This window comes from Drosophila miranda, chromosome 4, assembly GCF_003369915.1.
Source record: "Drosophila miranda strain MSH22 chromosome 4, D.miranda_PacBio2.1, whole genome shotgun sequence".
In the NCBI taxonomy this organism is placed as follows: domain Eukaryota; kingdom Metazoa; phylum Arthropoda; class Insecta; order Diptera; family Drosophilidae; genus Drosophila; species Drosophila miranda.
Window position 1 is genome coordinate 8,342,812 of NC_046677.1, and position 22,842 is coordinate 8,365,653.

Sequence of the window (22,842 nt, forward strand, 5' to 3'; positions counted from 1 at the left end):
AATTCCAAAAATTAAGTTATAGACTTCTAAGTACAGTTGATTGTAATGATATGTACATATATTTAAGATATGGGATAAATTTCAGTCCGATCCAAACATGCCCATCTCTACCGCTCATATAATGTGCAGCTTTTAGTAGCTGTTTTTGTTGAGTATTTATATATTTCTTTATTTATGATTATTTAAGACAATAGCCATTAAAAAAGCATCTCCTTAAATTTATCGTTTTTTTTCCGTGGTTGAGCTAAATACACATTGTACATACGTATGTATGTCTTCAGTTGCTTAAATATCAAGCTCGCAACAGTGGAAGCATTTCTATTGATATCAATCCAAATGCTGAGCAGCTTTTTTTAGAACAATTTAGGTTAACCTACAAAATGAAAATAACCGTAAAAATGAAACGTTCGCAATTTATTTAATATACATTAGTTACTTACATTACTTTCTACATTATTTTAACGTATTTAGTGTGTGGCACAAGATGGAACGAAAAACGTTTTTGACCAGAGTACATGGCAAGTTGGTTGAGTTTTCTCTAATTATGGAAAGCCCAAATCAATAAACACAGTTAACTAACTAACAAATATGAACCAACTCGAACATCACACTTTAAAGGGCTATATTAAAATCAAAAATATGAATGCATGTAAACGTACAGTGCCGCTCAACTGAATAGGTTCATCAATTTCAAATGTCAAACCGCTACATCTTTATCAATTGAAAAAGATTTTCTTTCCATGACATTTTCGAATTTATGCCAAAATAGGTGGCCGCATTTGTGAAATAAGAAATAAAATTAATTTGAAAATAGTACGTGTAATTAAGTGAAAATTATATTTTATTATATAGATAGATCATAAGATCATATATGTATGTCTATACTGACTGAGTAGCGGGTATAAAAGTAGAGCAGCGGCGCTTGCCGCAACTCACAACGTTAGAGCGTTTTTTATTGGTAACCGAAAGGCAAATATTGTTTAGATCAATTGATTCAAATGGCAACGGTAATCCAGGGCGGAACAAGCTCACAATTCTTCAATCGCAATCGACATCAAAGCAATGCTCTGTTATCATCATCAGTTGAGTTTTTACAGCTGCCTGATAAGCGGCAAGCTCTTTAGTTTGCTCCAAACTTTCAATCCGAACGGAACGTCAAGAGGAATGCCGAACATCGCTGTTATCGGGGCTGGCGTCAACGGTGTCGCCAGTGCCATAAAGATCTTGGAGCACTACCAAAAGGAGGGTAATGGCATCCCTGTGAAGGTGACGATCATCTCGGAGGAATTCTCGCCAAACACCACAGGAGATGGCTCGGCGGGTCTTTGGGGCCCTTATCTGCTGGGTGGCACGGAAAAATCTAAAGTCTAGTAGGATAATCCAATTGATAGTTCTAATAAAGCCCATCTTAAGGTTTTATTTTTACAGCAAGTGGTCGAAGAATATGCATAGTTTTCTGGAGCAGATCTGGCTAAGCGAGGATGCCGGCGAGGCTGGTGTTTGTCTCGTGCCCTGCATCCGTCTGAGCACATCCACAGTGGATACTGTCGAGGATTTCTGGCGTGACATTGTTTATGGGGCTCTGGACCTAACCGCTGAACAGCTTGCAGTCTACAATCAAGGCAGATCGGTGAAGTTTACGTACGAATAGAGAATACCCGTTTCAGAACTCTAGTTAACTGTTTTCGATCTATTAGATCTGGTCTGTCCTTTGTCACATACACCTCAGAGCCCGTGAAACTACTGCCGTATCTCATGAAGCGTTTCGCTCGGAACGGAGGTGCAGTTGTGCAGCAAAAGGTCACAGATCTGGAGAGATTCATCACTGAATCGCCCTACGATGTGATTGTAAACTGTTCGGGTCTGGGCTCCCGCGAATTGCTCAACGATGATCAGATTTATGCCGTGCGTGGTCAGGTTTCCCGAGTGAAAGCCAATTGGATGTTCTCAGCCGTACTGGATGAGAGCGATGATGGCAACTATATAATACCCAAGTATTTCCAGACCTAATATACTTGGATTTCCTTTCACATGACCTTTATTTCCATCTCGCACAGCACCGAGAGTGTCGTACTAGGCGGCACCCACCAGGAGAGGGACTACAACACCAGGGTCTGCGAGAAGGACAAGAAGCTTATTGTGGACGGCTGTCGTCGGTTTGTTCCGGGCCTGTGCCACACCAAGCCGCTGTTCGATTGGGTTGGCCTCCGCCCAGGACGTGCAAATTTGCGCCTCGAGGCCGAGCGGCGTGGCCAGAAGCTGCTCATCCACAACTATGGACACGGCGGCAGTGGGGTGACGCTGTGCTGGGGCTGTGCCGATGATGTTCTCGATCTCCTGCTGGCTGCCAAGAATATTTCAAAGTTGTAAAGTTCAAAATTTGTATACAAAATAGACTCTTCCTTCTGGTTAAAATACCAATACCCCCTCAAAAAGGTGTACAAAAGCAGGGCATTATCAGCACAATTACAGAGTGCAGTGCATACTGTTTTATGTTCACTATAGTACGGATCGTATTGACGATAAGCTTATCGCTGGCTGCTTGGTAACGTGAACTGACGGTCCGACACTCGACACACTCTGACAGGGAACAGCCCAAGAATATGCTCCACATTTCTTGAGAGCAAAATCCTACTACAGCAGAAGAATCTAGAATTCCGCATCATCATTCTTCTCTGCGGCCTCCTTGGCCAGTTTTGCGGCCAGAGCCTCGTGGAACGCCTCGAAGCCGGGCATATCCATGTAATGCACTATCGGACTGACGGGCAGCTCGAAGATCAGGGCGTACATCTCGTCCAGCTCACGGAGTATATCGAAGGGTCGGTTACTCCCCACCTTGTAGATGGAGTAAATGGTGCGTCCGATTTCGTCGTACTCGGCAACGCTGGCCGCCGCCTGCTCCACGGTGCTCAGGGCTATGAAGCACACTCGGGGCATGTGCATGTGCTGAGCAACTGCACCGAAGGTGTCGAACATGCAGATGAGGAAGTTCCTGTTGAGGGACAGGTCGTCGGGGAAGCCGATCTCGTGGACGGTCAGAGAATCGTAGACGGCTAAGCCAAGATTCTCCTTGGTGGCTGCCACAAGTTCCTGCTTCATCATGATCAACTGCTTGAACAGGCACTTGGGTATGGACGAGGGCAGGAAAACCCTGAAGAGGCAGTTACAATTCTCTTATAAGAGAGATTGAGATGGTGGCAGATGGAATCCACTCACCAGGAATGCCACTCCTCTGTCATCCATTCGAGCAGGCCCACAGCCTTTATCTCCGTCTCATCTGCACTGAGCATCATCACCGAGCACTCGTTCTGCAGAATGTGCCGCACATAGTTTGCGTAGATCTGCCTCATTCCCTCCACTTCGAAAAGTCCCAGACCCTCGAAGACCAAGCTCTTCAGGAAGGAGTTTTCCCACATGAAATCGATCACCAGGTCGTAGTGCCTGAGGTAAAGGGTGGTAACGAAACGGTTGTCATCCTGTCAGTCTGTCGGGGGTTCTACTTGCTTAAAGTTGATGTCAGTTACTGGCATCCCTTCGTACTCATCCCATTTGATTTCGTATTTCAAACTGCGTATATCGTCCATTGCTGGTTTCTGTCCTTCACTAAGGTTTGGATAACACTGAAGATTTGGTGGTTTTTTTGTCGAATTTTACATAAAATTTAATACAAAAATAAATAATCCGAAAAATACTGATACAGATACTATTTTGTCTAAAGAATGTTTATAAATCGAATATGTCAAGGCAAAGCATACTTCTGGGATGCGGGAATGCTTAGTCTTTTATCCAGATATATGTAGAGATCATATATATTTATAAAATTTGCAATAATATACAATAAAATCGTGACCCATCTTGGATTTTAAAGCATCTGTTCAGGATATGAATAAATTGCAATATCCACCCCAATGAATAACAATAAAATAAATGTTTATTTGTACAACAAAATGCAAATGTCCTGAGCGAGGAAACCTTTTCGAAATAATGTCATAATTAAATGCGATATACAGGCGATAACAATCAAGTGAAATAGGTGTAAATTTAATTTGTCTAATGTCTCAATTTGAATAAATTTCCAGCACAACAAACAAATGCAGCGAAAGGAATTTTAGGTGGGGCCTTTCGTGAGTGTGTGGAGTGTGGCAGTTGGACTGAAACCAAGCCAAATCCACCCCCAACAGGATATACATAAATTCGGGAGTGAAAACACGTCCAGCCATACACCTTGGATTCCATTCCTGTTCGGCTCGCTTGGATGTTGGGTTTTTTTAAAATTCAAAGCCCATCGAGTGTCATTTACTAAACAGGCAACAACCAATTGGCGTCTGGCATCTGGCATTTGGGGATAACTGAATTTGGCCTCGAATGCCATGTATCCTTCGGAATATGACTGAGGGATGGGGATGTATCAGGATATATTGCCACCCCATGAAGCGACAAAGGAGCGCATTTTTAAATGTTTCACATCCTTGTCCGTGAGACAATTGGATATTTAAATACAAGCGACACTTTTAATGCCCCTCCCCCGCAACGGCTGACACTTGAGCTTGCCCCATCGCTTCCTCTGCAGTTGTGGCGTATCTATTCCGAGCACGTAGTCGCCACCGTCTCATGTCGGCGGGATAAATTCAATATTGAAAAGAAATAACTTAATTTTTCTTTTTGACATCATACTAATGCTTGGGGTTCGATTTAGAGTGTGGGATTTCGGTCATAGATGGAAAGTGAAATTACGGCCAGCGTTTTCTTTTAAGATAAAGATTCCTCACACATTCAACTAAAAGTAAAACGGATTAAAGATAAAGACTGTTAAGGTACATACTGTATGTACTGGTATAATACTGTTAAGTCCGTCGTGGACTTTATGATGTTGCATAAACTGTTCCGGGCATAAAAACGTCTCATTTGGGACTCATTTAATCCGCCAAATTGTTTACACACACGTGGCACTCAGTGGATCTTCCCTCCTGCCACAAAATGGTGAACCCCTAACCCCCTAACCACAACTTCAAAAAACAACAACAACAACACCAGCCAGCATTCGGAACAATCGCGAATTTGAATTCATTCGAAAATCGTTTAACATTCGTGGGGCTGGGGTGTCGGAGGTTTTTTCCCAGCCAAAACACCTGCGCATTCCCTGAGCACATTTTGTCCTGGTTTGGAGCTGGCTCCATATGGCAGTTGGAAGAGCTGCGCTGGTCCGTTCCTGGCTCCCTTGTTAGCCGTGACTTGCATTCGCTAGCAAAATTCGTTCACTCATTCAGTCATTTATTCGCGGCTGTCCTTATACGGTACGGCTTTCATTTCAAATCGAAAATGAGCAAATACAAAACCAAATGTAATGGAACAAAAAACTCGCGAGTATGGCGCCCAACTTCGGGATCGCCGAAGTTTATATACCCTGGAAAATACGATAGAAGACCAGCAAATCTATATATTTTAGAAATTATTATAATACGAAAAAGAAATTGCAAAGAAACGGAACAAAAGTCAGACAAATATCGCTATATCGACTCGGCTTGTCGTCCTGTTCGGCAATATCCAAATGGGGTTTTAGATGCTTTCTTATGGGATTGCGTATGGTTTCTGTGTCATTCGCAACGAATACGTTTGCTAAATTATGGGAAATTCTGATAAAAGATTACCCTCTGAGATCTTTTTCTGCCAGATAAGTAATTACTCAATTTTAGTATTATTCTTCTAGCATTTGCGGTAGAAAGCAAACCAAAGGTTTTGATGAATTACCTTCAGAAACAAAAACCTTTTTCACCCAACATCTAGCATAAAGTGATGCGATCCGGATGATTTCAATAAATTATCTGCTTGTACTAGCTACATCTATGTGTAATATGACTTATTATTAACATAATCATGGCTCTAAAGGGAATATATTTTGTGTAAGCTTTAACTATCATCGAATATTATACTGTCACAGAATAATACGAGCATTCCTAGCAATTATTTTATTCTACATACATTCTGTAAATACGAAGTTCTTGCTGATATATCCTTGCTTCTGTCATGTACCCTGCAACCCTTTTGGTGAGAGTATATTCACAACAAACGTTTCTTGATTGTCTGAATGGCTGAAAAAGCCGCTTGACAATGGAATGGTGGCAATTGTTGGACTGGCACTGGGACTGGGTTGAATTCGGACTACTTTGAATTGTGTTGGGCTGGTTGGCGGTGGGAGGGATGCACTTGTTAGCCGCAAGGTGTATGCATCCTCATCATCATCGCGGCCCCCCGCCACCATTTGCGTGGCGTTTCGTGGTTGGTAGTCGTGTGGCAAACAAATAAACAAACAAACAGACAGCAAGGGGTTTCCAACAAAAGCAAAGGACCAAAGTAATTCAAAACAGAAATGTTTGAGCGGAATGAAAGAAGCCACGCGGATAATCCTTATCCTCACCCTTTCCCTGTCAAAGGAAGCACTGGATTGTTTGATTATTTAGCGCTTAAATGGCGAATAATCTACAGTGAATGAGAACAAGTATCTTTCGGATACAGACACAGAGCAGCTGTCAAAATACGAATACATCTAGTTAAACGAAAGATTAACTCAGTCATCCACTGCCGCATTTATGGCCTGGGCTACAAGTATATTTGAAAAGTTTTCTTCTATAAAAAAAGACGATGAAGAATCCCATACCCCATTTGAGAGTCATCTTTTGGCCATAATTGTGCTTGTAAAAACAAATTAAACTTCAATTTTGGGCACGGCACCGACTTGCCAGTTGGCTGCTGTCTGGTTGCTGTTCCACGAATGACTTCTCCAGGGATCAGAGGGGATCCATTTGCCCATCCTTCTTTGCCCTGGTCGTGGTCTTCGTCCTGTGAAAGACGTTAAGCAACTTCCGTTTCCGTTTCAAGTCACTTAGCGGGTTGGTAGCGAGACTTGTGCAAAAGTTTTCAATTGCCTTTTATTATTGTTGCTCCTGGTGTTCTTGTTGCTGCTGGAAACTCAAGTGAAATGCAAATTTATTCAAAATGGAGGCAAATGGAGGAAAAGTTGCCGCCTTTGCTGTCCTGTTTGAAAATTCGGAATGTTGGAAGGGCCACGGCTATGACTGCGACTGCGACTGTGAGTGCGATAATTAAATATCATTTTTTTCCCATTTATATTTGCATTTTGTTGAATAATTTTATTTTATTTTAGTCTCCTCTCCATTTATTTTACCTGGCGAAATTAATTCAATTAAAGTCCTAAGAATCTTTGTTCCTCCAGGACTGTGGCTGAAAGGAAAAAAAAGCTCGGCATTTCCCATTAGCTGCACGCGATTTTCCAATAAAATTCTAATGGCCAAATCAAATTCCCAAAGGAGGAAGGAAACCAAGGAGAGAGCTCTGCGCAAACTAGACAAAAACGTTGACGGAAATCAGATACAACTATGGATAGTTATCTCAGCGGGTCATCTCTTCACGAAAGGACAATTATTGGTGGACATGCTAATTTGTGCGTGGAAGGACGAGGACAAGGACCCTCACCTGGTAAAGCAGAATACCTCAATATTTGTTGACGGAACGTGATTTGGCGCATTTGCCGTCGCCAGACGTAGCCATAGACATGGACAGGACCTGAACATGCGACCGCGCCCAAGAGCAGCATGTCCGAAAGGCAATGGGCGCACCCACAAAGGACTCCGCCACTCACGTATAGAAGAGGATCTCCCGCAGTGCGTTTCTGGAGTAAGAAAATATGCAAAATGGTATGTCCAGGCTGCACAAACAGGCGCTTGACCAGAAGGAGATGAATTCACGAAGCGTAACCGTTGAACACGCAAGCCCAAAAAGGGTTAATTAATTTAATGCCATAACCCGATGGAGAGCCATAGTTGGAGTTCTGCTAACTAGACTTATTGAAACGCCATCAGCAGTCACATTTTTCTATCCGAACGCAACAAAGTTGCTGCAGAAAATGCAGGAGAAACCATCAACCATATACGGGTATATCTCGTATCCACAATCCATATCTACTCGTAATAGACTCCGCCTTCAAAGACGTGGAAGGCCACACCCACTTAAGACCACTTCCGAGTAGCGTAGCGTCTTTGATGTGAACTTCGATAAAAAGAACTTTACTTTTCGAGGAGGGTGGGGATTGGGGGTTGGGGAATGAGAAAACTGCCCCTCGGGCTATGCTTTTGTAATTTTCTGCCGCACAAATTTGACTTTAACCTGGGCCAGAAGAAAGTGGAATTTCCCTTTTCCTTTTTTTGGCCTTTCCGAGCCCCAATCCTCCCTCCCTATTGGTGGGGAGGGGAAGAAAAAAAAGGAGGAGAGTAAATGATTTTCACAACATGACGTCAATTAAAAGCACTTAGCTGCTAATTAGAAACTCATTTTCGATTAATCAAACCCTTGAGAGAGAGGAGAGGGTGGATGTCAGTATCAGAATATAATCATCTCCTAGAGGGCATCGCGTGCCAGGACGACCGCGATGTCAACGCCAATTGATTACCGTCGCTGGCGTTTGCCCCATTAATAATTCATCTGCAGGATATCGGCTGTTGCCGTTGATTTCAATTGAAGGCGAAATGTTGAGCATCGTGTTTCGTGATGCTGCTCCTGCTGCTGCTCTTCCTTCCACTAAATTATCCTAAAAAATTCATCGTCTTCGACTTTCGATGGGGAATTGCTTGGGGACAGGCACAGAACGGGATCACCATCATCATCAACAGCCTATCCACCTGCCCATTAACTACGCTTAACCTGACGGCATCCTTAGAAGAATACGGGATACGGGCATCCGCAGCACACAGGACACCTATAAACATTAAGTTGTCAATAAAGGTAATTCATTATGTCGCACTCGAATACTCTGGGGAACAACTCACATCCTTGCTGTATCCTGTATCTTTGTATCTTTGTATCGCTTCTTTTTCGCCTGTGCCTTGTTGCCATTTGACATTCACACTCAACTGCGGTTTCGAAGAATAATAAAATATTCCACTGGATGGGTAATAAAAACGCTTATTGCTGAATGCTCAGGGCTCTCTCTATATCCACAGGAAAACGCGATGCGGTCGTGGTACTTCGAAGGACTCGAATTGAGTATTAATCGTGACAGGAGACTGTTGAGAGACTTTTAGACAGAGATACACAGCTCCTTTGAGGAATTCAAATGTACATACACATGTACAAACTACATGTTGGAAAATTCTCTAGGATGGAAAAAAAGAATTGATTTGAAACATCTTCAAGTGTTGCACTAACACAATATTTCATTTAATATTCTAAGGTTTGTTCATCTGAAGAAGCTCTTTATTTTCTCCTCAAGAGATTCCTATATCCGTCAGGAACAAAAGAAGAATATGAATATTTCAAAATACTCATAAACTCCAATCTTCGATTAGTATATCTCAAAATTCGATCCCTAAAATGAAAGTAGAAATATCTAAGAGCATTCCTCTTACCATTTTCTTTTACCTATTGGCTTGGAAGCTGATGCCGGATTCTACTATTTCTGCAGCACTCGACACTCGCGTGACACGTCAGATCAATTTTTCGAAATATATTTTCTTGAAATTTATTTGCCTGTCATTAGAGTTTTTGCAGGACGTGCTTTGGTCGCATTTTGCAAGTGCTCCACTGGGGACGACTATGTATAACATGGAAGAGCCAGCCAGCAGCCACCATTGGGAGGGGAGAGAGACTGGAGACTCCAGCAGAATGGTGCTCGTACGAGTATCCCCACAAATAGTCACACGATGCGGACGCGGTGAGGTGACTTTTTGCCATCGATTAGGGAGCAGAGAGAGAGAAAGAGAAGCTATATGGCTGATACTTTTTAACCTCATGGATACGTGTGGCAGACGGTACAGATACACACCCACATACACGTGTGTTTTATGAAAATTGCATTTCAATTGACAAAAACGGGGCGAGTGGAGCATAAAATATGGCAATTTACCGCCTGCCTGCCTGCCTGCCTGCCTGCCTGCCTGTCATCCGTGCCCGGTGGTCTCCACAGGACTCAACTCTTTCTCCGTCGTGCTTTATGCCCCTCCATGCCATATTACGTTGATGAAATTGTTTTCGTTTCGACAATTTTCGTGTGGTGCAGAGGTAGAAGGAGGCAACGCCCGTCCAGGATATTTATTATTTTATTAGCGGCGTGTGTTCCATCCTTGGGAGTGGCGTTGTTTTTTACGGGTGGCCTTTAAACCCTTTTCGTACGCGTACTCGTATTTGGCCAAAAGCCGTGGCCAGGTTGTTATGATAATTAAGTAATGGCTCGGTTCCGTCGACGCTTGGACAGGCGGCCTTAAGTGCTGCCCACTCGACCGTCACACTTTATGCAAACAGGATTCAGGGACTTGGACTGCCGAGTCCTTGTTTTGTGTGTGTTTTGTTTGTTTGTTTGTCTTGGGTTTCTTTTTCCTGTTTTGGAATTGAGCTGTTGTTGTGGTTGGCATGAATAATTACTTGGAAAAAATCGTAAATTCAAACATAAGTTGAGTCAAAATATCGGAAAATAGAGAATTATGAAGGAAAACTCTATAAAAAGTGTCCATGGCTCCATAAAATATGCTAAGAAAATTATAGAGCTTCAGAAATTAGTTTGAAAAGATTTTGCTCATTTCCAGAACCGTTTCCGTTGGAAACAAACGCCATGAGCACATTCAAACATTGCATGGGGCAATTATCAATGCAATGTGTTCTTCGATGGCCACAAAACGATTTGTTAAATGATTTTTATTTATGATTTTATGCCCACATGCCACCTCATCAACCAGCCACCAACAAGCCACTAGCCACCAATCGATGATAAAAGAACTGCGCTACGATAAAGGCCGGCCCAAAAATAAGCAGAAAAGCAAAAAAACAAACCGCAGAAGTTTTGGCAGGCAGACAGGCGGAGCGGATGGAGCGGAGTCAGGTGATGGTGATTGCCGCCGCCTTGGATTCGGGCTGAATGGGTACTGGGAATGGACTCTGTTCGGGTGTTCTATTGGTAGCAATCAATCGCTTGTAATCGCAACGTGTTATCACTATAGCTTAACACCTTTCGTAAGTCGTAAGCTGGTCAGCAGCGTGTTGTGTTATGTGCTGTGTTGCTACTTTTTATCATCATATCTGAACACAGCAGAATGGTTGAGAGCTGAGTGCCGAGGGGCACCACACACCCGATGGACTGGCACTGGACTGGGGGCCAAAGTTCAGAGCGCGGCATGGAACACAAAAGACCTTAGTGCTTCCTAATTGCGCACTAAATTAACACAACCACAGAGGGAAAAATATATACAACATAAGAACACACTGAAAATAATAATGAATGGGATAGCGAACGGAACGGAACGGGACGACTCGGAATAATATCGGATCGTAAAGCCGTCAGCGCGCATTGAACATGAAATGTACCGCCAATCAAAAAGGCGCACATAAAAATTACCCACCAAATTGCCGAAAAGAAATTAACTCCAAGCGCATCATCCCCCCCACCACTCGCATGGGAGTATAGTTCTTCTCCTCGAAAATTGAAATTGAAATTCAACGTTTGGTGGTTTGCCTCTAGACTGAACAGCACGAGTACGTATCGTCTCTTGTGGCACCGCCTCTTGTGTCAAAACTGCGGCTGCTGATTTCGAATGCAGTCCCCGAAACCAGCCACGAAGCGAAACAATTCAATTCGCCTCCTCAATGGGAATTATGATTAAACGGGGCAATTTTTTGGGGGTAGTATATCTTATAAAAAGTAGTTAATATGAGATAACGACTAGGAAAAGCATATTTTTGAATGCGGGTCAGGATTATTAAAATTGAAATGATGGTGATAGCTTAATCATTCAAAAACTGAATATAAATTAAGATGAATGTTAAAACTGAAAGACAAAATAGACATCAGATCGATTATAATACATTTTTGAAGTAAATGTCCACATTTAGATAAAAATACAAGGGTCTGATCGATTAAAAAAATATGTATTCATCTAAACTAAGAAAAGAAAGTTATAAAAGCTATGCGTATACGTAACCTCGAAAAGACCCAAAAAATATATTCCTTAAAATGTCCTATAAACGTGCTCTAATTTCTTCCCTTAAAAACCCTTGTCAATCCCATGGATACTCTTAACTGCCTGATATACGAGTACTAAACACTTTTGATCTCCGGTAATTAAAATAAAGCGTGGAGGAGAGTGTGGGATCACTCCCTCCTCCTCCCCATCCTCCTGCATACGCCCCCACAACAACACAACAATCCGCCGACGACGCTTCGGCCGCAATGTCATTGAGAAAACATTTCGGCAGCGACTGGGGCGATCAATTTAAATTAAGCTGAAGATTTTGCTTTAATTAAAAATCTTCAAATACGCTTAATGACAATTAATTGGTCAACATCAGCATCAGCCCCCATCATATCGATGGGGTACCAAGCGGTCTCGATCGGGATTGCAGTGTCATCGCTGTCTATATGTCTGCATATAGGGTCTTGTATGGTCTGTTCTGGTCTGTAGAGTTGTCTGGGATCACCGCCAGATGGCCAACAGTCACGCAACCGTCATAAAATGATCCCAGGAATCGCAATCGGGGGCTTTTCCTCTTTGAAGTTGCGTGTTCCGAATGGAGATTTCTTCGTCGGTTCTTTACACTCGATTTTTGCTTCAATTGAAACAAATCAAACTTGGGTGGCGAAGAGAAGAGAACCGCACCCTTGAAGAATCATCTACTGATTCAATGTTCTGTCAATGATTGGCTTTAGATCTCCTGCGTTCACTGTAAGAATTCCCATTAAATGACTCCACTGGATATTATTCATTTGCTGAAGACAATATGAATGAGCCTTTTGAGCTCAATTTAATCTCCTTATGCGTATATTAACAAAGACCTCGCTGACAGTTGGCGAGCATTACTAACCTCGTTACGTTTAATAAATGGTTCCACAACTTGCTATTAACTTTACGACCTAAGAGCGTGTGTCTCTGTTTTAATTATGCCAACAAAAGGTGACTCTAATGACTAGTTATGCACTCTGTGGCCCAATTGGGGAAATGCACATGATAATCTCTGAACTTTACACTCAACAATGGGATAGGGCTTGATGCCATCACCCACCCAATGCCATTTCCGACCAGCTGACGGTCGGTCGCTCGGTCCCTGAAGACAACACAACTGATGGACTGCTGATGACATAATATGCAAATAGAGAGTCCCACAAACCACAACCAACAACACATAAAACACCCTTGGATAGATGTATGTATGAACAACGAGTAGATGTATGGGGGGGTTATGGCTACACTTTCTGCTTCCTTCTTAGTCTGACCTGTGAATAGTTTTTAGCTTGATTTCTTTGGGGAATTTCCTCGGTGCGGAGCTCAGCTCAGAGCTCTGGCTGAGCTGACAAAATGAAGGAGTTACTGTCTTTCATACCGAGTTAGAGATGGGACCGTCAGTTGTGACTGGTTTGCTCCATCGCCTTTTAATCCGTGAGAGTTTTTGAAAGAAACCCCCTTTCTTAGGTTACAGGTAATACCTAGATGATTATCATACCCGGTATACTCGTACGCGGTATATAAATAAAGACAATGGGAGGTTCCAATTCAGTCAAAGACTGTAAGCTTTATCAGCCCTTTTTACTGGAATAAAACGATATTCTTTTTCTTAAATCCATAGTTAAAATAAAGGCATTCATTAAATTTAAATCTAACAGATATTATTCTGTGACCAGAAATAAATACTGCTATCCAGTGGAACTTCATTCAGCAATAGAATTGGTAATATGTTTCACAATAGTTTAGATAAGTATGTACATATCATTGCCACAAATAGGCGCATGCTGTGATGGAATATTTTTGACGTATTGAAAATTTGTAGTACGCTCCTAATTCTTTGGTATGATCTTTCATATTGCATTTTATATTTAATTTGTAGTAGAATTGGCTTGATTTAATATTTCATTAAAATAATTCAAAAAAATATATCATTGAGGATTGAAACTACAATCTATCGCTCATTAACAGAACTCGATATCAAGGTGTAGTTTCACGCTCCCATCTCCAACTCAGAGCCACGTTTCCATGGTCCTGCAGTTCATTCCCTCTCGCCCCCCGTTTGACTGCTCGTGGTAGCCTTAGTAATTTGCTTAATTACTTTAGCTTGTTAAAAAACCGTTGCTAAAAGTACAATCGCCGCGAAGGTGCGGGCTAATCGCCGCAGCTGAATGAATGAATGAATGTCTGTCTGTCTGTCAGCGAGCGAGCTGTGGCCAACGGTATTATTAGGTGACATTTTTGCATAAGCAAAGCGTTCTGGCTGTAATTAAAATAATTACCCCTTCCGATTAACCCAGTTTTGAGGTTCGTTGCTCAATTTGTTGCATTTCGGTAAACAGTCTGTTCCTTTTCCATTAGCCCTCGGGGGTTTTGGTGGCTCTGTGTCCGTGTTTTCTTGGCCCACAACCACAACCATCGATGTTTTGTTATTATATTGTCACATGTGAACTGAGGCGTGAGCAAAGCGATTACAAAAAGGGTGTGCGGTACAGGGAGAGAAAACAGTGGCAGGATGAGGCAGGATACGGGATAAGGGTCAGGATATGACGCCTTGCGGCGCTGATTGTTCCTTTTGTTGCCTTGTTGCCTTGTCGTAGGTTGCCAAATGTTGCCGAGACTTACCCTTTGATCCCAATCTGGCATAACTCCCACTCCCACCCCATCAGCCCCCCCATTTCCCTGTAAGCCCAACCCCATCGTCGGATCGAACTCCGACATTATCCCATAATTATAGGGCTACCGTATGTTGGGACGGACCAGGCCGGTGCCACGTGCGCCTTCTGTTCCGCTCTGCTCTGCTGATCCAATACTACCGTATTTATGCAACAATTTAACCGCAAAATTTATTCATGATTTCGCCAAATTGTTTCCAAGCTTTGTTCTACTCCGAAAAATGTTTTGGGTTGGGCCAACCCTTTTGTCATGCGTTTATGTTGTGGGTAATTTTCAGATTATCAGATTTTGTTTGGCATTATACGGTTCAAGCGATTGTTTTGGGCACATTGTTGAAGTAAATTGAGAGCACCAAACGGAAGCAGCCGTACTTGTATCAGAAGAATGAAAGGATACAATTACGAAACAGTTCTCCCAAATAATTATATCATGACAAAGGTTTTCACAATACCTCACAGTAATACATACATACAATTTACAATAAAGACGTCACTTTTGTTGTACTTAATCCGTAACTATGCATTACTTCGACATTACTTGAATTTCTTTAGTTTCCCGTTTTTACAACTCTCTCAACTTCACATAAGCCTTAGCTAATCTGCCTAGCTTAAATCTGCGTTTAAGCACTCTTAGATCTAAGTTTCTCTAGTTTTCTTTGAAAAAAAATTTACAATCTTTATTCCAACTCCTAACGATCTATTCACTAATGAAGCTCTCTTTTGACTAGCTCTGTGACTTGTTGAGCAGCGTAAACTTCACGATTCCTCGAATATTAGTCGGTTCGGTTATATGCCAGCGCGTCATGCAGCAGCGCTCCTCGGTCGTTTCCGTTTCTGCCTGGGATCAGCGCGTAGCGAGTCTTCGGCTTGACGACCAAATAAGAATCGATTTCCCATCTTATATCTACGATTTTGTAGTTTTCTTTGGCATAACTTTAACAATATTTCCCCCAATAATCGACTCTGGATTTCAGCACTCCCATATCCAGCTTTCTTCCAGTTTAACTTTCTTTCACACAACGCCCAACTATATACCCCCTTACTCAACGATACTCATATTTCACTCTGTTCCTCCCAATTCAACTCCCCCTTCTACAAGTTCCTCTATATGTGGTGCCATTTCCATGAACTACTGCAATACTGCAATTACACTTACGACTTCTGCTCCCAATTTCCTTCTCCTTTCTGCTTTCAGCTCCATCCGAATAAGAGAAAAAGACAAATAAAACAGTTAAAAACAATTAAGTTTTTGAAATCATGCAAAAGTTCGAAAATGTCAAACTCCGAAGCGTGAGAAACATTTTTGCAGTGAATGAGATGAGATGATGTTGAATCAAAACTCGGGGAACGGGGGACCGATATTTTTTACAATTAACAAATGCGAATCCCCAGCGTTGCGGGGATTGTGGGAAGCAATATGAAAGTGAAAGAAAGAAATGCCCAATGCACTGAAAGAACAATTGTCAGACAACTATTAATAGAGGATATTGGTAGTCTCATATAGTGGACGTAGAATAAGATTCCTGAAATACAGATCTACACATTCTATATTTTTTCTTGATTATCCTTCCATATCTAAGCTCCCTGCTATATCTCTTGGATCAGATTTCTTTGTTGCACTTTTTGTGAACAGTGTAAATGTCAAATCGTTTCAGTCATGCGATTTTTTCGCTCAATCAAACCCAACTCGGCTCCAGTCACCAGTCCGATCCGGTCTGGGTTTGGCCTGGGCCTGGGCTCTGTCATTGGTGTCTCCGGAACGTCATGTATCCGTTGGCACTGCCACAGATATATAGATACAGATACAGATAGAGATACTGTAGCCGCATCGTAGTCATGTCACCCTTTTCATTACGTTCCATTAAGAGTGTTGGGGGATTAATTGAATTTAATTGATTTGCCAAAGCAGACTAAATTGGCCACACTGTCTAGATTCCGGGGGCAACAGCGCAACAGATACTCTCGTCTCGGCCCAGACAATTATCCATGAGATACTCTCGTACGAGTACGAGTACACGATACATTACACAGTGGGACGAAGGAGACATCCATCGCATGCAATGCGAGCCCCATTGGAGCTTCCATCTCTGTGTTGCTGTCCGTCGGTTGGTGGCTGGTTGGTTGGATAAATTAATGAGCACATGAATTTGGATTCCGACTTTGGGTGCTGCTGTTGATCATCTAACAGTGGTTGCAAATAGTACATACTCACATACACACAAATATATCTAGATATACAGATGTGGCCTATGCACATATGACATCATCAAAACAGTTTGGCTTTTGTGCGGGTGTCTCTCGTTCTCCCATCAGACATTCAGTTCTGTTGTTTTTCTGTGGTTTCTGTTAATTGCACAACGAGCCGTCCACTGTGTGAGCTTCAGATACTTTACGAGCACTCTCCCCATATATATATACATATATATATATAGTTACTGGGATACTCGCACCCTGCTGAGGCGTGAGATCAGCCCAGATGGAGCCGCAACTGGAGTCGTTGCCTTTTCAAGTAACCGCCTTGACACTTTTGACAATGGACAAATGTTAATTATCTGGATTCAGCAGCTCACTCCATGGGACAATTAATGCCAGGAAAGCCCTTCAACGTCTTGGATCTAAATTTAGACTCAAATAATCAAATGGGAGTTTGTTCTAATTATCGTTTTGTGTCAGATCTTTATCAAATTATGGACATCTTCATTTTTAACCAGAGCATCAACTTTTTAAATATTTTCCCCAACTATTTTAAGGGCGGTGAACGATGACTTTTTTCAATTTAATTGGGGAAAGATAGCAGCACCTTTTGTCTAATAGACAGCAGAGTCTTCTCAGTATTTCCATACTTTGACAATCCAACATTAGTTAAGAATATGATAATATGTTGTGTACTCTAAAAATAAAAAAATTTTAGCTTCCATCAAAAAAGACACATAATCTTAAGTTAATCTTATGGATCACAGAGCATGATAATTTAATTAAATAATTTCCACGATTATTCTTATCTGTTTCTGGCTAAATCATAGAGAGAATTTGTATTTCTTTACATTTTTGCAATATATTTTAAGGAAATAATAAACGACGATTGAAGGTTTAAAGGATCCCTCTCACTACAGGAGTTTTGATTGACTCAGTAATTTCTAGTCCGGATTCTGTCATTTAAAATTAATTCTTAACAATATAAAGCAAGTTCCATTTAATTTTTCAATAATGAAGAATCAACAGTTATTTAATGCATTATTTGATAGTAGTTAGCATTCATATTTTCGAAACCAAAATTTTAAAGACTTAAACTCTTAAAAAATGCAAAATAAAAACTCTTAAAAAAGAGTGCTGCCTCAAATAAATGTTCAATCTTTCAAAATATTTAATTTCATGAAGTAACATCAAACTAAAGTCCTGTCCGTAAATCATAAATATCAAACAAAAACTCTTTTCAATATACAGTGAATATTTAGTGCATTTAACTCTCCTTTGATTGCTTTTGGGACCTGAAAACCGTGCACAAAACCCCATTCATTGTTTACATTGAAATCACTATTTAATTATTTAAAAGCGCAGCGAAATGGAGAGACAGGACAGGTATAAAGAGAGATACATATGTCTGAATAGCTGTATTGGACATATAGAGCTCTGTATTTTTGTTGGGTTCTGCTAACTAAATAAAGCAGAATGTGCGCAAATATATTTGTTCGATTTGTATTTGTTTTACCTTGATTTGGTGGAGCAGAAGGCCCCCAAGCCGATGATGGCTCCGCCCAGAACATGGCTCTACCATTTGTAGTATTTGTTATCTTTCGGTTTTCGGCTTTTATTTTATATTTTTTTGTATATATTTTTTGGCATAGGGCTGTGCTCCTTCCGCACACAGAAACGAATGTGGGGCACCTCGCACCTCCCATTCCCACCCACGGCAGCTGGTCGGCGGCCACCAATTGGGGGTTCCACTGTGGGACCGGCTCCTCCCACTCGGTATTGGAGCAATCCAATCACCGCTCACTCGCCACTGCGCATGGTGGGGCTGCCGTCTGAGGAGGAGGGCCTGTTGGGGGTGGGAACGGTGACTGCGATTGCGCCTCTGTTTTCAGTGATAACAAATCTTTATCGGCGCAATGGTTGCTTATCTGGCCACGAATCGAAAATCAATCGATTCAATCGAGTTTCGTTTGTTTGGTAATTAGCTTTTGGACACTGTTGTTCTTTCTCTCTCTGCCTCTTCCTCTCCCTCTTCCCCGTTTCGTTTCGTTTTCTTTTCATTTTCCATTTATTTTTCGGTCTCTAGATATTGTGGGGGGAGGGTTAGGAAAACATAAAAACTGTTATAAATACACGGTGATTGAAATCGGGTCAATAGGTTTAATTTAAGTGTTTATATAATCGATTTGCGAACAGCAGATGAAAGGCGCCTTCAAATTTGATAAAGAAAGTAATCTTCATAACCAGACTGGGATCCTTTCCGACATAGGGAAATGTTCCACTTAATACCTTGACGAGTCTTTATATACCCAAAATTATAGATCATCTTGAAAAAACATCTATAGATCAGGTCTAAATATTGTGATTGGGAGACGCTGGGGAAGATATTAAGTAAGATGACGACAGAGGTAGATATCATTCCGGTCAGGAACTTAATGGTATCCATAAATGTCTCTGAAACCTTATTCCATTAAATATTTTGCTCCCGAAAGAATGGATCAATCTGTAAGCTTTACCACTGACACCCCATCGCAAAGCCAGAGAGTAGTTCCTTCCACCACAAACGTGTGACCATTAAATAAATACCACTGTTACAGTTACGAGTATATCTGAAAGTTTATCTCTCTATCCGTATGGCCAAAGGTAGTCCCAGCAAACAGAACAGAACGTAAAGAAGTCGTAAAAATAATTACAACTTATCAATAAATTCGAGCACTAACCTCTAGACCGGTAGACTCCGTGTCGCCATCCGCAGAGTTCTCCTTCCCTTTTGCAGAGTACTTTACGGAGTATGTACTTCTCTCTGCCCAGCCCTGCGCTCTACCCATTCTCTATTTACATTGGGTTGTCGGTCGCGTTTACATGTTGTAAATTATACAAATATCGATCAACAAAGGTGCAAACAAATTCACCTATCAAGTGGGAAGTTCCAGAGGAGATCTATGGGATCCGATGGTGGCACCGTACAGGGGCTTTATTCGAAAACTTTAAAGATCCTTTGACGCGGCTTGATGGGGATCTTAAATAAAGAAAGCAATGTTTGGAAATATCAATAGATCGTACATTCTTGGTCTTGCAATTCCCGATTTGGTTTAAGCTTAACATTTAACACAGTACGATACAGCCTTTGTAAAGTTTAAGCAGCTTTATTTCTCATTTGAGGATTATCTTATTGTTAAAGGAGCGCCTGCAGCAGATACCCTATATTTGGGCACATAGAAACAGGAACCCGTACAATGTCAATAATTACAATACAAATTGCTGTTTGTATAAATCGGGTCATAAATATTTATACACATTTCCCATTTACGCGTTTTCTCTTTCGATCTACGGTGCAGTGCAAGGCAGCAATACCAGTATTACTATGTAGTTACAGCCATGGTTTACAAAGAGTGGGAGTAGGGGGCTGTGGGTGCTATAAAACCGGAGTTTTATTTCAATCTGCCGCCTCTAGGTTAAATATATGGGCCTATCGACGGCTACAGCGCAATCGATCTGTCACCCACCATCGCGTACCGAGGCTCTGATGATTAGATAAGACCCCCCACCCAGAGTCAAAGGCAGAGGCATAGGCAGGGGCAGAGAGGCTCGTCCCCAACGACCAGGCGTTCACGCTTTCCACGGTTCAAAGTCAGTCACGAGTCAGTCAAAGAGTAGATCCAGAGGCAGAGGCAGAGGCAGAGGCTACTCATCCTGTTTATGCATCTAGAGCCCATCCCATGGCTGCGTTGAGCCCACACGAGCACAGCCCTGAGCAGCAACCAACTATCGATCTATAAAGAAGCACTAAATCAACAGTCGAACACCGAACACCGCCGCAGCGGAATGGAGTGGAGTAAGAGCTATAAATAAATTATTTATAGCTTCGGTGGTGGAATGGAATGAATATTGCCACCACACAGAGGAACATAATACGAGTAGATGGATCGCTGACTGGTATCGGCTCCGGCACGGGTACGGGTTTCGTATCGGGAATGGGTATCGGGTACCGGCTACATGGTTGCATAGACCAGACGCTGAGGCAGAGGCGGAGGCGGAATGCACTGCAGACCAAAAGCGAACAAACGAAAATTACTTTGATAACCGATTGTTGAGTGTGTGTTGATAACTGATAGCCATGTTATTATTAAGGGCCATTAAAATTCTGATTGAAAATTCATGTCAAAAATATATTTTATTATCCATTGTAAAAGTTCATTTCATTTTAGTTCAGTTCATGATTACAACCGGGCAATATACGTATAGAATCCAATCGCATCGAATCGTACAGAAACGTTTTTGCTCACAGGCGAGTATGTAGATAGCGTTTTCAAATAAAAACCTGAGTTATACAGTTATCAGACTACCTACCATACATTCATACATATGATATGATGTCTAACTTAAACACACATTGTAAGGTCCGTTATGGGCTATGACTTTATCATATAAAACCAGAGAATCATCGAAGATATTGGAAATTTTTTTAGTATACTGTTTAATTCGGTCGAATAATATTCAGATTTGGCCTGGGAGCACGTTTAAGCACTTTTGGAATATCATCCACCATTCAGTACTAAAAATTAGGAATAATATTACACAAATGTGTTCAACAGTAATGAGAGCTCTTCCATACTATATAGAAGATTTTTAACTTACAATTTTTGGCTTCTGAAGTCTTCAGTAAAATATTATCAAATCTGATCTGCAATGTAATCATCTTCCCCTTTTAAACGTATTAAAAATAGATCTATTTCTTCAGGTACATCCACTTCATCAACACGAATGAAAAATCATATCAAAATTCGTACAATTCTATTACTTTTGTGGATAGCCGTGCTGCAGATGCCGATTAAAAATTCTATGTAAAAATGCGCAAAGTCACCAAAATTTAAAAAAAAGATTTTGTCTGTTTATATCGACTTCCAAGTATGAGAAAGTGATCTACTCATCCAGGCCTACAACATAGTTTTTATCTCTTACTAGACAAAAGACAAAAGAACTGTCACATAACCTATACCAACTTCCTCCACACCATTCCCCCAGACATCTTAAGCTCGTTTCTAGTTCCACATACATTCCTTTAGATCTTAATGGATGCACGTCACTCTGTACCGATTCTGGATGTCAGCCAGATTTGTAGTTCTCTAATTGGATCTTTGGCGGAGTGACAGAGTTGGAAGAATGGGAACCAAATCGAGGGGAATCGGAACCAGAGCAGACCTCATTTTGTTCACACTCCACCCTCCAAGCTTCGCTGTACTAAATTTAGTGTGTAATTCTTTAAATCGTTGCCATGTGTTGGCCAAAACTAAGTGACACAAATACTTTACACTCGAAGCTGGGATCTGGAACGAGCCGGGAAATACTCGTATTCAAATCTGTGACGAAAACATCGGGAGGAATGTGGGAGCTCGGGGGCTCGTAACACTTATTTATGTGCCCGATGAAATGGGAACATTAGCTCTGTGTGTTTTGTAAATATTTGTCATAATTCCGAGATGGGGGACGGCGACAACGACAACATCGAAGCGACATGTGCGACGATCCACCAGACAAAAAACCAGACGCCCTGCCCTGTCTTAGGGAGCATTTGGGGAGAGATCTGCCACTGCCACTGCCTCTGAATATTTGTACTCCAAGTTGTGCTTTTAATGTCGCAATTAAATGCATGAGTTTTTAAAAATTAGATGCCTGTCAAAAATGTCTTATTTATGGGACACAAAAAGCTTTGTTCAAAAGAAAAAAAGAGTCCCCCTGAAGCTTAGAAGCTAAAAAAAACGATTGGGGTTGCATTATAGTCGGGTCTGAAAAGATCCATGAGAAATCTGTGACTTGTTGTACGGTAATTCTCATCATTAATATGGAGATCTAGCAGACAGGAAAATATTGATATTTAGAGGGGGCTTTCTAGGTCAATCTAAATGATTTCAATGTGCTAAAAGTTCTCCTAACATGTTTGAGTATCTAAATTCTTAATAAAGCTTTTAATATAATAT

The 22,842-nt window shown here is 41.5% G+C and overlaps 2 protein-coding genes across 2 annotated transcripts; one reads left to right on the forward strand and one right to left on the reverse strand.

Moving 5' to 3' along the window:
• The first annotated feature begins 1,116 nt into the window (after positions 1 to 1,116).
• LOC108164204 (D-aspartate oxidase) lies at positions 1,117 to 2,435 on the forward strand. The gene is made up of 4 exons (XM_017299834.2): positions 1,117 to 1,370; positions 1,429 to 1,641; positions 1,698 to 1,994; positions 2,058 to 2,435. The coding sequence occupies exons 1-4, from the start codon at positions 1,165 to 1,167 to the stop codon at positions 2,368 to 2,370; spliced, it is 1,029 nt and encodes a 342-aa protein (XP_017155323.1). The 5' UTR covers positions 1,117 to 1,164; the 3' UTR covers positions 2,371 to 2,435.
• On the reverse strand, positions 2,371 to 3,726 carry LOC108164205. The gene is made up of 3 exons (XM_017299835.2): positions 3,505 to 3,726; positions 3,217 to 3,441; positions 2,371 to 3,151 (listed from the first exon to the last, which is right to left on the reverse strand). Exons 1-3 carry the CDS (start codon positions 3,582 to 3,584, stop codon positions 2,650 to 2,652), a joined length of 807 nt encoding a protein of 268 aa, XP_017155324.1. The 5' UTR covers positions 3,585 to 3,726; the 3' UTR covers positions 2,371 to 2,649.
• Between the last annotated feature and the right edge of the window lie 19,116 nt (positions 3,727 to 22,842).